General features: G+C 36.2%; 1 protein-coding gene across 3 annotated transcripts in view; it reads right to left on the bottom strand.

Moving 5' to 3' along the window:
* ADGRA1 (adhesion G protein-coupled receptor A1) overlaps positions 1-17005 on the bottom strand; it is a 263876-nt gene that overhangs the window by 33414 nt on the left and 213457 nt on the right. For all 3 annotated transcript variants that reach the window (XM_017804122.1, XM_017804123.1, XM_017804124.1), the window contains 3 exons: positions 16743-16951; positions 7761-7888; positions 6743-6866 (listed from right to left, as the gene is read on the bottom strand). In XM_017804122.1, the coding sequence (XP_017659611.1) occupies positions 6743-6866; positions 7761-7888; positions 16743-16951 (461 nt within the window). The remainder of the gene's footprint in view (positions 1-6742; positions 6867-7760; positions 7889-16742; positions 16952-17005) is intronic.

Genomic DNA, 17005 nt, shown 5'->3' with positions numbered 1-17005 from the left:
CAAACATAGACAAGAGACAGAAATTTTATCATCCTCTGATGATGTTATCAACTCTTTAATAAAATATCCATCCTTCTGTCTCAAAAAAACCCTAATCATTTGCATTTCTTGCTTGAAGGAAAAGAGGATATATCCTGATGATGCAGGACCTCCTTATGACTGACAGATGCAAGATGACACAACCACAGTGTGTCATTTGGAAGAATGCACTGAGCTGTTACACTAAATTCTAAAGGAAAGGGTGGGAGGATGGATAGGGTGAAAAATTAGAGGTGACTAAGAATTACAGGGTAAAACGCAGCTGCTACTCCCTGGATGGAACATGGTCAGTGTGACCCACAAAGGCTCCCTATACAACAATAAACACCTGCTACGGCGAATGGAACGGAGGGTGGAGGAGAGTGGAGACACCGTGGCCTCCCTCCATGGAATTCCCTGCAGGGAAGGGAACATGGTAGCACCTTGTAGTTCAAATACTATAAGTACCTGTCAACCGAGGGAGACAGATGCCAAGATACAACACATTAAGTATGTGAACCAAAGTAAGAGAATTTTACATCAATCAGAAATAAAAGTACTTATGACTAAAGTCACTCAAGCTCCACCTAAACCTAATGAGATAGTATAAGTTACGAATAGGGGGAAAATTGAGGAAGACTCCACCAAAGCTGCTGGGATTAGTCAAAGGGCTGAACCTGTCTTCCCCCCCATAGGGATACCTACTGAGTAAGAAACATATTCTATGCATGCTAAATGCTGTTATCAGGATTAGAGATTGTGCTTGCTTTATAGTATTAGTAGATTGCTTTAAACACATTTTTGCAGTCAGACACAATCACCAACGACCCGTGAACCTTATTAACCTGTCACAATTTGTATTAATAAAGCGTGTTATTCTATAAACCGTTAGAGTGAGTCCTTCATAGGTGCTAGTAGTTTATGGCAGCAGAATGGGAAGATCCATTGAGGGGTCTCCATGCTGTTGGCTTAGCGCCCCTGAGAAGGGCAGTCGAATCACCTTCCAATCTTACGAATCTGTTCAATGAACAGTCCCGATTACAGACGCTGACAGACCCCTGAGGCACTGACAGACAAGTAAATTACTAAGAGTCAAGAAAATCTCTCCCACACTAAGGGTTGGGTAAACCCCTCCCCTCCTTTCACATGACAGTGGTGATAATTTGGTTTCTCAATTACCATCACAAAATATGCTTTTAGACTAGAATTTTTGCTCTTTTTCATCCACTAACAATAATTAGTAAAGAAATACTTGTCACGCCTCATATTGAAAACTCAGTGTTTCAAAGTAGTAGGCTTTGCTTTCTGCCCCATGTCTCCACGCTGACATCAGTAATGTTACAGAGATGTATTTTCCTCACTGTTGCGCTTAGGGACTGTGACTGCAAGCTCTTTTGTCCCATTCAGTGGGACCACCTCTTTCTACCTTTCTTAAACTAGGAAGACATCTGAACTCTATGCTAGAAAGACATGTCATGGAAGGGAAGGACAAGGCTCAACAGAAAGGGGAACAGAACAAATGTGGCTTTGTTCAATAAACTCTTACTTAACTCTGTTAGCAAATGTAAACCTGCATGAAAGGCCCGGGGTAAAAATTTACCTATGCGTATCTTGTGACTGGATTTGTGCCTCTATAAAGTTTGAGGTAAATAAATATATATAAATTTAAGAGGAAAGTAAATATATACAAATACATACAAATTGCCACACCCAAGTGGCAACTTAAAACTATTTCTGTTATTAGTAGAACTTTTGTATTTCAAATTATAATTATATAATTACAATTATAAAATTGTGTGAAAAAGGTTGAGTTTTCCACACAGAACAAAGGATTTTGACTGTAAACATTGAAGTGATGACCCTTATTTATAAGAAGGTTTTCCACTGACAGTCCAAATGGTACAGAAAAAACTGTCAGGACATATGCATTGAAAGACAGCATTGCACCTAAAGCTCTTTAATGACCACAGTTATAAGGTGAAAATTTTCTTGTTTGCTTGGATTCAGTTTTTCATATCCTGTGTTCTTAGAACACTTATCTTTGGGAATAAGCACCAGCCTTTTGAATAGAAGATTATGCTTTTCTGCAGTAAGAAGATGCTGTCTATTTGTGCTACTTCAAGAAATTTCAGTACCTTAGAGGTAACTTAAGTTCCACATGATGCCGTTACCATGGTAAAGACCAGAATACACATTTATGCAAAGCATTTGGGCACAGAAAGCTCCCTTGATCAGCTTGAACTTGTACACAAATTTCTTTGTTTTCCCCAAGTTTTTAATTCAGTTTCTTTTCTTTTTTTTTCCAATTGTAGTCATATTTCAGATAAGACTGTACTTCTTTAGCCAGTTCTATTTAAAGAAGGATATGGATATGCACTGACATTCTGATTAAACTATTAATCCTGAAATGAAAATTATTCTTTTCAGTGAGATGAAGGGATTCAGGAATTTCTCTGCAGTCTGTAACACCACTGGATGTGAATTTTTCATGATCTTTAACATTTAGCATTAGAAAAAACCCCATGCTCTCTTCACAGGTAGAAAATTTAACGCAAGAAGTTGAACTTTCTGAGTTGAACTTATAGGCTACTGGCTAGTATGGAATGGGCTTTGCCTTTCTTGTTGAAGATTTACTGCCTTACAGAAAGGAATTCACAAGCAGCTTCACATTTGGCATTTATCAGGGAGAAGGGAGATCTGAGCTGTGCCAAAGTTTACATGGAAACTTTTATTTTAAAAAACATATAGGAGGTTCTTCGAGATGCGATTGAAGTGATCATGCCAGTCACTAACTGGCCACTAGGATAAAAAATTAAGATCCTATCTTGCTCCCTAACTTTTCTGCCTCCTGAATCTTGTGCCCATAAGCCTATTCTTCATGCCACAACATGCTGAACTGATGATTTCATTCCCTAGCATCCATAACCTCATGGCTTTCATGCTTTCCTGGAAAGTAGGGGCCATGCATGAAATTGAAATCTTTGTCTGAGAGAACAGAACTGATGCCTCCCACACACAGGGAGTGATCCAGTTACATTCTCCTTTCTCTCCCATTCCTTACATAAAAGGAGTAATCTTCCTTCTGCCATTTGAAAGAAAGCAATATGAGATCCTAACTGTGGAAGATGGAAGGGGATGACTATGTCACCCACTAGCTGGCTCAAACACCTTTCTGGTGGTGTACTGGCTCTGATTAATCCCATTTAGCTGCTCCTAAGACAACTTTTGATTTGCATGAAAGACTTTGCCATAATGTCAAGACACTGGATTCTACAACACCAGTCAACATTCAGTGACACCCAGAATCAGATTCACGGGTAATCTAAACAGTTTGTAGATTCATTCACACAGGAGAGGTATGAAGATGCAATGAACTCTTCTAGACCAGCACTGTAGTATCAGTTTTCCTTATAAATCATAGACTACATAGCACATATGCAAGTGAAACATCTATACAAAATGTCATGAAATATATATGTAGGTTTAAAAGGGAATTTTAGATATTTAGATTCCATATAAAAATAAATATCTGACCACCTCTGAAAAGACATTTTTTTTCGTTTGATTATTTCACCTTCAAGGGGATTTGAAGGTTCTTTCAGCTATCAGAGAAAATGGGTCCATTTCCATAGCATTAATTTCTGATGCTTAAAACTAGCCTGGAACTATTCATTTAGAGGCAGAAGGCAATCCAAATGAAGCTATTTTAGAACCATCCTTTTTGGTTAATTTTGAAGGATAAAAGTTAACTCAGTCTATTATTTCACTTGGGTAAGGATGCAGCAGTGAAATTTGTGTGAAAGTTTTAGGGATAATTACAATAAGAAAGGTGGTGGTTCACTGGCTTTGATACAACATTTCAGTGATTAGGACAAAAAATACTCGCACTTGGAATCTTTCCGTACGCACTCAGGAAACAAAAAGTGGAAATTGCATTGCTGCAGGGTAAAGTTGTGTTTTGAATTTTAGCAAATTGAAAGGTGTAGTAGTATGGCAACACTGAAAGTGTTACACCTGCAGTATAACTAATATTTTAGTGCTGCTTGAAGCAGTAACATTTTCACAAATATATTTTAAACCCCAATATCAGGTTATTTTCCAGAACTGAGGAAAAAAAAAAATAAAAGGGAGAAAGAGACAAATCTTAGACTTAAGGGACACAGAAGCCCAAGCTGGCTACATAATATACATTTCATTGGCTGAATGATTTAAAGAATTGCTGTATTCCATACATAGGAGAGAAGGAGTGCTGTCCACCCCATAAACACTTCTGCAAGCTGTGGGGAATGTTCAAATACATAAGCTTCTCAGGAAACTATTAGTGTCTCTCCCCGACTCCTGACTCCCTTACTCCTAGCTTTGGCACCCTGAACATTAATTCACGGAGCAATTGTCTCAGGGTTATCACAGAAGGACACAGGCACTGGTGTCGGGGTTGACAGAGAACCTGTCACCAGCCTGGCATTTAGTGACGAGGAATGTAAGCAACTCTAAGGAAATATTTACTGTAATGCCGGATGGAACAAACGTAATGCAGCCCAGACCAAAGGTCACCAATCAAAATGTGCATAATATCACCAATGACAGAGTGCACAGTGTCCTCAGGTCACCAATGACAGTAAGCACTGTGTCTTCTGTGTCTCCAATGGAAACACGTACTGTGTTTTATGCTTGAGACTTTTGACCAATTGTGTTTTGGCACGATAGTGTACAAAGAGTATAAAAGAAACACTTGAGAGCAATAAACAGCTTCCTGATCACCTTACACCTGGACTACGTCTGATATCTGTGTTGCTTTGGCCGTTCCGACTTCAGCAGCGACACACTGGGACTCACAGAATTTTGAAAAACTTGCTGTCAGAAAGCAAGAAAGGATCTGTGGTGGGGTACAATGTTCTAGAAGTGAATATTTGTTCAACCTCTGTTACCAGCTAGAGGAGTCTTCTCTTAGATGACCTTTGTGGGTCCCTTCCAACTGAGCATGTTATGTGATTCTGTGACTGTTTGAACTATTTCATCCATTAGCCCTATATAATTACATCAGACAGACAACTTCTACCAGGAAACAGAGGACAGCCTGCATCTTGTGTGACCTGTATATTTTTTGTCTTTTAACTACTGATGATATTGTCTGTTAATGTAGCATGTTGTCAGGTAAATAATTAACTTTACGAAACTGGTTAGAAGACATATAGGAATGAATCAGTTCAGTTTCTGTAAGTGTGCATGTTTCTCAGCAGCTCAGGATCTGGCGCTATACCATAGCAAGAGACAGATGTCACTGATAATGCATTTTATGAAGATACCCCTGTAGTTTATGTATTACTTGTAACAGACTATTAATAACACATTTATCTCAATCAATTTTTCATTATAGCTGTTAATACCAGATTGTTACCATGCAATCTGCAAAGTAAATAATCAGACAACGGCAGCAACAGATGGTCATTTGCGATCATGTAATTACATGGCCATGGCTGCCCTACAAACTAATCTGCTACCCTCACTTGCAAAATGCAGATAAAGACAATGGTAAGTGATATTTCAATTTACTAGAACTTACAGATTAATTATGACACAAGACACCAGATATTGTGAGATATCTTAAAATAATCTAGTGGATAACTGTGTTATTAAATGAATAGCATGTAATACACATAGGTAGACTTCACACTTAAAAATGTTACAGTGCTTACGGATCTACATGTGATGTTTACTGATGGTCATACACAAGTATACACAGAAGGCTTGCAAAGCACTGCACTGAAAACTAGACTGATAACTCTTACCATAATTATGCAAATTTTGCAGTGATTCTGCTGTTATCTGGTGACACTGGCTATTTACACCCATTCCAAAGAATCAGATTAGTGACAGGCAAAATATCTGGGAGAATGTTGGCTAAAAGAAATGCTTTATTACAGCAAATATCAACAACATTCATGAGACCTGGAGCACTTCTATAAAATCCAAGAGAAGAAATATTTAAGATAAACAAATTGCAACGATCCCTCATCAGGCATTACAGAAGATAACTAAAATTACTTTCTTTACACATAGTACAGACTCAACCTCTATATTCAGGGCAGCCAAAGCCAGCCCTCTCTGTGCATCTCACAACACTATTGCCCCAAAATGGCTGAAGCAGGAGATGTGAAACAGTCCAGCAGTGCAAACAGGGGCCCATATATCACAAGTATACTGGTCTGCTTTGTTTCCTTAGCTCAAGTTGTAATTAAAAGACATATCCATACTATAAACATTAAGCTACCCAAGTGTATATTTAGAGATCACCCAGTGAAGCCAGGGCCTCCCCTGGGGAAATGGTATGTGTATTATAGTGAAGCATTAACCTTAGTCCCACACATCCAATCCAAAACACAAGAAGGACTGACATATTTTGAATTCATATTTTTCAGCTATTCTACACAGCAGAGAAATAATAAAATTTTCATGGCTTTTTAAAAAAAAAAACCACCACCAAGGAATTCTGAGCTTCAGAGACATTAATGCATTGATCACCCTCTTACAGAAACTCAGGTGACAACCAAACACTGAACATTCCCAGTGCTGGCCTTTAAATGATATACTGACAATGATTTATTTTGAAAAGCTTAAGATCCAGGAACAATACACAAAAAGAAGGAGAACTATCAATATTATGGAGAAAATTCAGTTGCAAGTTTCAATTCTCTAAGTAAGAACTACTAAGACAGATACTTACAGCTTGACATATAATTGGATATTTAATGCGATTGATTCCACCAGCAAAGACAGCAAATGTAAGAGCAGTATGGAAGCAAAAGTTGAGAAGCATATGCCATCCTTTTCTACTTATTCGGATTGTGCTGTTGAAAAAAATCACATTTTAAAATTAAAAACCCAACATATCTATCATGAAAATTACTATTTCGAAAAAATATTTAATTTGATAGAATTAAATTCTCTGATTCTTGAATATCTACACAGCAATCTACCTACAGGACAGAGCCTGACTTATACAGCCTTGAAATAAATGGTAAAAAGGTAAGGTTAATGGTAAAAACTGTAAAAGTCTACTGATTTAAAGTTTCCTCCACCAAATCAAGCATTTAAAGTAGAGTACTAAAAGCAAAAGGCTTATTGCATAGCTTCAGATATGCAGAACTTTAACAAGACCTCTCTACAGTATTAAATGGAAGCTGAAGATCAGAAGATATTGCATTAGGTTCACTTAATTAATATTTAGCAGCTTCTACAGTACAATACATTCCTACTCTTTTAAATTGCTAATGGTCTTTAACAAGAGGTATGTAGTTAAAATAGCATTTATATAAATTTTTCACAGAAAGGAAAACACAAGCTTTCTAAAACTAAAATTTAAAAGACAAAGAGAATTTCTTTTATTCAATGATAGTTACTAGATTTCCAACCAAACCTGGTCTTTGAAGCCAGTGTAGTTGGCCAAAGTCTGCTCAGCTGGAAGTTGCCAGAAAGCAACTTCATAGTGCTCATGGTTTTATATTGAAATGTCAAGTTAGAAATCTTAGGAAAAGTGTGCAGAAGGATACAGCTTGGGAAAAGCTTAGGAAAGGTTGACATAACCTTTGTTTTGATTTCTCTGGTGTAAACCACATTGCTGCCATTACTATCCAACAGTAATTCAGAACATTTTAATTTATATTTACAGTAGGGGTTAAAAAATGGAAGTACTCAGAATACTGCTGACCATTTAACACAAATGCTTAAAACGGAATTCTTACCTGTGATGGACAATGTAGGTGATAATGGAAGCAAACAGGCACAACAACATAACTGCAGTACACGCATAAACCACAGGGTGCAGAAACTCCCCTGGGTACTGGGGGAAAGACAGCACTGTCTTAAAATCCTATGGAGAAAGCAAAATGATTTAACATTGTCAGACATGTGTGAAACTGAGACTTCATTTCAATATATCCTGTCATTTCTAGCTGTTCCCTTTCAAGGGCAGGAAAAAAAAAAGATGAACTTTTAATGTAGATACAGTTCATGAATTTACAATAACATCAGTCTGCTCTTTCCTCATCTGCATACACTTTGCCAGACAGAAATTAACCTTTTTGTATAAGCAGACATATCCTAATTAAAAAAAAAAGGTCTGAAAAAACACACAGAATATTACATTTTCCTGGCATTAGCAATGTGTGTTCCTTCCGATAACATGAACTTTATGTGTGTATTTTACTAGGATATTAAGTACAAAATATCAAATTACCATAGAGGTCTCTAAATGGCATATACGTGGCTGCAGAAGAAGCATTCAAAGAAAAAAAAAGCCCTGAGAATACGCTCAAAATATAAACTGACTTGTTTCTGTATTCAAATAAATTCCCAGCTGATACACCTCCTCTGACCCAGTGACCTTCACACTTAGTTGCAAATACTCTACTCCCTATAGCAATTCAAAAACAGTTGGTACAGCCATATTAACAGCAGAATAAAGATCCATGCATTCCTTTTGGACATGTTAGTGCCTACTGATACAAATAATGATAAAACATAACAAAAAACTATCAATATCTTTGTAAAATTAACGTTATCAAATTCCCATTCTAAATTACTAGATCACACAAATAAGAAATAACAGAAGAGCTAAGTCTGGAAGTGTGATGGATTGAAAGCAAAGGGAACACATTACATAAAACAGGATGTCTTAAGATTACCTGAATTAAAGTAAACATCAGGGGCTCACTGTAATACATGAAGCCACACCTGTTTGTGGTACTACATTCCTACAAACAAATACTAAAAATTATACACAAAAACTATCACCTGAGTGCAAACAAAGTGTCATATACATGCCAGTCCCCACGTGCAGTGGCACTAACTCTGCACACAAAAATAAATATACATCCCAGCACCAGAAAAAGCTAAAATCTGAAAAAGTACTGACTATGACAATCCAGAAAACTCTAACACTGAAAATACTGGCATACATTTAAAAGACTCTTTTCTTATTTGTCAATTTTAGGTTCCCCTAGAAGAAGATTCAATACATTATTTTCCAGAGGTGAAACCTCTCCTCAGGAGACTAGGACTGTAATACTAATACCTCTTCTTAATTGCATTTGCATGCAGAGAGTTGATTTCTAGCACCATTATTTATGTATATGAACTTGTCCATGCACAAGCAACTAATGTTCATGAGTGTATGCAGTTATTAAATCTGGGGAAAGGAACCATTCCATTTACCATCCAAAATGATCCTCACAAGTAACAGATGCCTTAGTAGTTATTATTTTTCTTCATTACTAGCTTTAAAGTTCCTAAGATTGATTGTACCAGTTTCTCCAGATGCATATGAAAGTCAGTTCTAAACAGAGCAGCTTACAACATATAAAGGATCATCAAAATGAACAAATAATTTATTAACAGGATGACATCTCTATGTTACCATGTCCCATTTCTCTCCAGGTACTTCCTCAGCTTCAGTTGAATCTACTCTGTCATCACCTGTCTCTCATGTAAGTCCTCTCTCAGCCCTGCCCAGTTCACCAAGACCTCAAGTGAAAAGTGGAGTCTCTTCTCACAGAGGCACTCAGCTTATGCTGTCTCATCTAGAGATGTCTGTGTTGTTACTCTTCCCTCAACCACAAATGGAATAGAAGAGAAAAGAACTATGTCTTTTTAAGTATTAGCTTTTTAATGTGACAGATCTACACTCTTAAGGCTTCCTCTTGATTTTATTTTTTTTCAGGATATACTGAATTTACAGATTTCAAATAATTCTTTAAAAGTCGACTGGTTCAGAATGGTCACTGAATGTCCACTCAAGAACCTTTTTTGATCATCTTTTCTCCTATGTTTTTATTTGCATCATCTCCTCATTAATTCTTTTATAGAATGAGTTTCTTGAGATAGACTAGTATTTACCAGAAATGTTCAATACAATTTTGGCTTATATTACAGGAGTGATAATGCAGAAATACTCTGCTGAAAATAATAAAACATCTACTTCTAGCTCATATTCTTACAATTGTATTTCAGTATACCAATAGTACACTTTCTCATAATTTTAGGTACACACTTACTTCATTTCTGTGCATTCAGAAATCTGTTACTGTAACTATATGGTAATAACAGTGCAGCTATTTAAAGAACGAAATATATTAGATATTTCTGAAAAAAACACACTGAAAAGTAAAGTTGTGAAAAAGGAAGCCCAGTGAAGCTACACATTGATGTAGCAACAAATGAAAGAAATTTTACTTGAACAGCATCCTTCAGCATACTAAAGAACCAGTTTTTAATAGTTTAAATGCAAGGTTCAACCTATCGCTATGTTTGAACATCAGTATAAAAGCAAATGCCATCTGTCCTACAGGAATACAACCATTTTGCCTGCAGAAGAATGAAGAACAATCAGCATCTTAAAGCTAATTCCATTTTAAAATTTGATTTAAAAAATTATCTCTAGTCTAGTCTTTTACAGTAAATAAGTGGTAAAACTTTTGAATATGATAATGCATTAATGCCAATGTGGAATATCCTTTTTAAGAGTTTTGTACATTGAAAACTGATTTCATTATAGATATATAATAAATTTATCTTGTCTGCTCTTTGATGATAATTAATCCTTATTGATCTGTCAACCTCCCTCAAGTAATCTTCTGGGGAAGACAACATGTAGAAAACAAGCATTTTTTTAATGCAATACGCAAAGCAGCATAATTGTACGTTGCATTTTAAAAAGTTGGGTTTGATTTTATTTCCTAGAGGGGATTCAAATGATGATGATATTGAAAAATGGCAGGAATTAGCTAAAGGAAAATGAATACATACAAGACTTTGACCATTATGAACTGGTGTCTACAACTACAAATATTGTCTAATGAGAATTTGTCATTCATTCACCCTTATAAGAAGGTGTGAAACTGGCTTCTTTCAGCTGTAAATGCCATCACAGTATATAAAGCACAAGAGAAATCAGTAAAGGAAATTAGTGACACAAAAGAATTCTTATCAGCTACTTCATCCAACAATCACAATTATAAAAATATCAGAGTGCAAATGGAACTGTTTCACTTTAAATCGATGCTTCATTCCAAAGATCGGCTGAAACAGAGAAATCTATTCTGTTCAGTTAAAATTCAACATGTACAAAAAGGTATAGACAGATTACATACTAAAGGCAGCCCTGAGACATCTCATGGCAGATGTTGAGAAAGTTGAGAGAAAGATACAGCAAACCAATACTATGTATTTGGTACTTTCAAGCAAATCACAGCTGCTAAAAGGAATCCAGTTTGTGATATAAATTGTTGTAATCCATCTATTTATATTGGCAAATTAAACATTTATTTTTAATATATTGCTCGTAATAGTATGATATTAGAAAGTATAGTCTAACTGGTTTCTGTGTTTGAAGCAGGACACCTAAAACTCTAGGAGTAATATCCAAGCACCACAGAGACTTAGAAACACAACTGATTTGAACAATCAGTTCTGGTCAGATTTAAATTTCTATTTGTATTTAGATTCTGACTACTCAAAAAAACCCCCCAAATAAACCAAGGCAGAGGTGAGCACTTGTGGACATGAGGTGAACTCCACATTGGGCCATATTATCAAGAGTGCATGCAGCAGACTGAGGGAAGTGATTATTCCCTTCTGTTCACCACTTGTGAGCCCAAATCTCAACTGTTGTGTCCAGTTTTGGGCACTTCAGCACAAGAAAGACATTGATGAATTGGAAGGAGCTCAGTAGAAGCCACCCAGACAAGACGTCTCAAGACCGAGATTCCAGGTCTTTAATTTACATCTTCCAAGAGTTGGCACATTTTCCTGAGCTTTATAGTCTGAATCCCTTTACCCTCTGGTTGAAGCTGCACCACGAGGAATACAAGATCCATTAGGCCAATAGAAAGGAAAAACAAACAGAAAGAAAGAGCTGGAGCCAAAGGCTTGATTTGTGATAAAATCATCGCATTTTGAAGGACACAAGCCTGGATTTTTGACCCCAGTACCAAACTGATTTATGCATTTTACAGAGCAAATAATACATATTATTAAGTGCAATTTAATAAAATGTAGATGCAACCCAAGGAGAAAGGAATAAAAGTCAGATCTTGCTCATAAGAGTAATTCCAAGGATTTGTGCAAAAGTTTGACGCATTCAGGAATATTCTTAAAAAAAGCAACCTTTTCTGGGAAGCTGGAATCAATACTCTCCATATGGACTAAGCATTCTCTTATGAGAATGAGCATTACATGAGCAGTACATGCCAGCTGAGGACTCAGGTGAGGAGTATGTGTCTTATTGCTAGGCCACTGAATGACAGCAGAGCTTAGAAATCTAGCTCTTCACATTGTAGAGGAATCTAATTCCAATAAATCTGGCAGTACCTGCTACTCCAAATGTTAATTTTGCATGTACCTGATAAACTTTCTGGATCATTTTCATAGTCTTTGGTGCTTAAATTCTGCTAAGGTCTATTCTGGAGGTGTTTAAACAAAAAAAAAAAAATTGAAAGGTTCATTCTTATACCTCTCATTATAAGCAGGTTGATTTTTCAAAGTACAGAACCATGTTTCCACAGCCTGTTATGAGAAAACCCTGTGAGAAAATGTCAAATATTGTAATTATGTCAACCTTCTAAATGACATCTCTGTAATACTTCCCAGACTCATGAATTAATTTCTCAAAAGACTTAGACAGGCTGATTAATTTAAAGAAGATCTGAAACATGGAACTTTAGAAGACTGTTTTCAAAACTGAACTTTGTGAATAGGCTTAAGAAATACTGCAGTTGTCTGTAGTCACACTGAAAATATTGAAAAAGTAGTTTTTGTGGTACTGTGATCCTACCAAGGCTTAAAAGATTCAGGGAATGCTTGCAAAACAACAGGAGAAAAATCCTGTAACTCTTACTGTGATCCATTCTAGTATCTTGCCTCTCTTCAATTTTTCATTCACACAGTTTCCCAAGTTTTGCCTCAGAACAGTTTCAAATATACTCTGTTAGCCCAGTCTTCTTAGGCTGAATTATCTCACATAAGCATCCGCTGAATGTATTCTAGTTTTGCAAATAATTATTCCTTACACTCACAAACCAGCACCAAAAATCCAACAAAACCCACACCTATGTTGGTTGGAATAATGAGACATGTTGTGATAAAACAGGAAAGGAGTTGTTTACAATTTTATGTTAATTTAACCTATTTTTAGGATTACAATTAAAAGTGCTAAAAATATTTATTAATCCATTTTATATTAATTGGAAAGTATCATACTTAGATTTCAGAATTTTACTTGTGTTTATTTGGCAGATTTGAGGAAGTTACTATTGACAGAGCAGTCTAAGAGGGAAAAGGAAATGCTGTATATAATTACACTAATATCCATCCCTATTGAATTTCTATTCTGTTCTAAGAAAAATGAAAGGAAGAACAGAGGACAATATAAGCCAAAACATATTTAGCAAATTTTGAAATTCAATGTTGCTGTTGGATATTTTTATTATCTCCTGAAGAGTTTTTACTAAGATATGCAGGTCTCTAGATCAGTCATAACATAAACACATTGTCCTGAAAAATTACGATATAGATATACAGCTCTGCTCACACAAGAGCAAAAATATATAGTATTTATAAAACAAATATTTGTATTAGATATACCAAAGCTTCAAAGTATATAAGTTCATAATTTTACTCTAAAATAGAAAATCATACTGCAGAGTTCAGGACCCTAGAGGGCTTTGGCCATCTCTGAAAGAAACTAGAGTGTAACTGTGTCTCTTCCTCCTATAGATAACAGAAGAAAAGACAAAATAGGGGACTGGTCTAAACACGCTGTATATGAAGAGAAAGGCAGGAATATAACTGGAGAGTTAGTTCACAGTAGTTTACTCTCACCCCTAGGACATACTACCCAAAAGCTGCTCAGAAAAAGATAATGCTGTATTATGTCTGACTATTATTTTACTTCTATTTGCTAGCCCAACCCAGAGCAAAGTGAAAGTGTGAGGCCACATGATGGAAGGAGCTTGTACCAACCCAACCCAACCCAACTTTCCAACCCAACCTCCAAACTATACTCTTTCTCTCACTGACATCACTTGAACAAATGTCACAGAGAGAAATCAAATGGCTCTATGTGAATCCTCTCAGTTGAAGTATGCTCATGCTTATTAATTATCAATCATAGTTGATAAATCCTTGATTGATGCCTTTCTAAAAAAGGACTCTACAAAACCTTAATTTTAACCCCTGTGTGGTACACAGGCATAAACAACTTTTATAAAAGCAGTTTAGGAAATTTTGTCTTACTATTTAAAAAATGACAAATCAGAAAATGTGCTGTACTAGCTATAAAATGGACAGTTGGATTAACTGAGGCTTCTGTTTCATCTTACTCCACTGCAGGATATTCTGATGGTAATGTAAAGCCTTATTGCTGCTTTTCAGTTAACAGACACTACTTCAGTTTTCTGCTATTACCCCAAACCATAATAATCAATTATGAATTTTTATTGTTTAATAGATACATTTATCATGATATTGTAGCTAATTTCATTGGCTACATACCAGATACCAGCTATTTTGAATTTGCTAACGTTTTTTTAGTATTTTAAAAATATATTAGGCACTTAGGTAGGAATTAAGAAGATACACGTAGGCACTTTATACTGTTCATATTATAAGTTAACAGCTATGCACAACAATGAAATATTTTTCATTTCTGGTATGAGAATTGGACTGCCCAGAAAAGCCTAGTATCTCTCAAATAAAGCAATCCTTGACTTTATGCCACAAAACAGTGATTAAGAAATAACACTTGAATGAAAATGGTTGCACATAATGCAGCTACAAAAGTTTTCCAATAACTGTTCAGAAAGACAACTCCTGGAAAATATATTTGCGTGTGTGTGCATTTTTATATATATATTTTAAAATTACCTAAGTCATCTTTTTTCTTAAAAGTGACTGTGAAACATGAGCTAAGAAACATATCACACTGTTTGCTGCCATAGCAATTGCAAAGCAAGGGCGAGTCTAAGATTCTACTTTCTTGTCTTGCACAAGTAAAAATGGAAGATGCGTACATGAAAAAAAAGCAAAGTTGAATTATTATATCAAAATGAACACAAGACTTAAACCTGAATTACATACCAGATATAAAAGCTGCAGTAAAAAGTGCCCCAGTTGCCTTTACGGTTGTAGAAAAACCCATCTCCTACATCTTCTCAGAGATAAATGAGCTTTACAAACTAAAAATTACTTGTAGCCCTTGTGTCAGTATTCAATTTTTCAGACCAAAAGACACCATAGAACTGGATGCTTGCAAACAGTAGTTTCACATTTAGTAACTACTCAAAGTTTAAGAACAAGCTGAACTCAAGCACTTGAAGGAGGAGGAAGCCATTTTGGGTGTGGCACCTGCAAAGTCAACAGGTGCTTTCTTTAATGAATTTAGAAAAGCATCCTCAAAGCACAATTAAGTTTCACATTCTGGGAAACAAGCGGATGGGGGAAAAAAGGGAACTCATAGAAGCTGTAGAAAATGAGGTATATTTGATGTCGTCAAATTGGAGGAACAGCTCTTAAATTCTGAACAGTTCTGGAGTGTGTGAAAAAACGTCCAAGTAAGTCTCAGGGAAATCAGTTCTTACAAAGTGGACGATAATATCTGCATTTAACTCGTGGGTGCCACAGCTTTGTGCTATGATTGGCTGCCATCTGGGCTCCATCTGACAGCAGCAGATTGGTATTCTCTGCACACGTCCTCACAATTCCTGTCGCCTGTGTTTGCTGTCCCTTACACATACACACAATACATTATTTACTCAACTATAAACATTTCTGTAATGTACACAAGCAGCATCTACAGTGCAATCATGCATCAGCATTCAGAATCAATCTAGTATAAATAGTACACATCTGTCTAATCTTTTTACAACTGGTTCATAATAAATATTTTTAGTGCAAACATTTTCTCATCTATACGTTGCTAGAAACCTTTCAATTTTTTGTTTGCTTTCCCTTATTTCCTGAATAATAACAGGTTATTAGTGCATGCATAATATTTTTGCTTTCATGAAGGTAACTTTCTGCTAAGCAGGTTAGTTAAATAACTGCAATGGGAACTGTAAGTGTGACTGAGAACAGAGAAAAGAAGGCTGATGTGTTAGCACTGCACAGGAATATTTTTCCTCACAAACATCAATTTCATAAGTAGGCTATCAGAATTGGTGTACAAACTAAAACTCCTACAGAATCAAAAAGGACAGCACTGTCCTTACTAAAAAGAGCAGAAGATGTTATTCCTCTCCATTTATTAAATGATTCAACATTGCGGTATGCCTGCAACTAATTAGTATGATCAACACAGTGCAGGGCAGGAACAAAAGCAGACCAGCCTCTGAGATGTGCTGATGTAAAAGCACACAGGAGTATACATTTTTAAACCCTGTCCTATAATTCATAACCATTACATACTAATCATTCCTTGATGGAACTTTTAAGACTGAATCTAATGTCATTTCTGATTAGGCCTGTCTCAGGATATTAAAACTGACCACCGAGGTATTCCCTTAGTAGCAGTTAAATAACTTACTTTGTTTTAGACTGTCTTATACTAACCATTATGAAACCCCAGAAGGTTAGCTACTGACAAGTAAGAACGGAACATAAAAAGAACATATATGTACAGCAAAATAGAGAGAGAGAAAAATATAGGTATATTTGCTAAGTCATATACTTACCATTAGCACTGCAAAGTTACTGAAGTGCGTACTCTGAATGGTGGTAATATTGCCTGCAGAGCTAATTATGTGGCACCCTTCTCCCCACCAGCCTCCATGTCCATCTAGAAGGTCAAAATCCCAGAAGGCTGCAATGGGGTCTATACCCCGTGCAAAGTGCCTCAATCCTATAGTGAGAGGGCTGGTGAGGTTTCCAAAACTGCACCCATCTGTAAAAGCAACAAACTGAATCAGAGAGATGGACTGGAAAACCCTTTAGTGAT

This window comes from Lepidothrix coronata, unplaced genomic scaffold (genome assembly GCF_001604755.1).
Source record: "Lepidothrix coronata isolate B3197 unplaced genomic scaffold, Lepidothrix_coronata-1.0 Scaffold8, whole genome shotgun sequence".
NCBI classification, from domain to species: domain Eukaryota; kingdom Metazoa; phylum Chordata; class Aves; order Passeriformes; family Pipridae; genus Lepidothrix; species Lepidothrix coronata.
The sequence above is the reverse complement of the archived record's forward strand: the minus strand, read 5'-3'. Positions and strand labels throughout refer to the sequence as shown.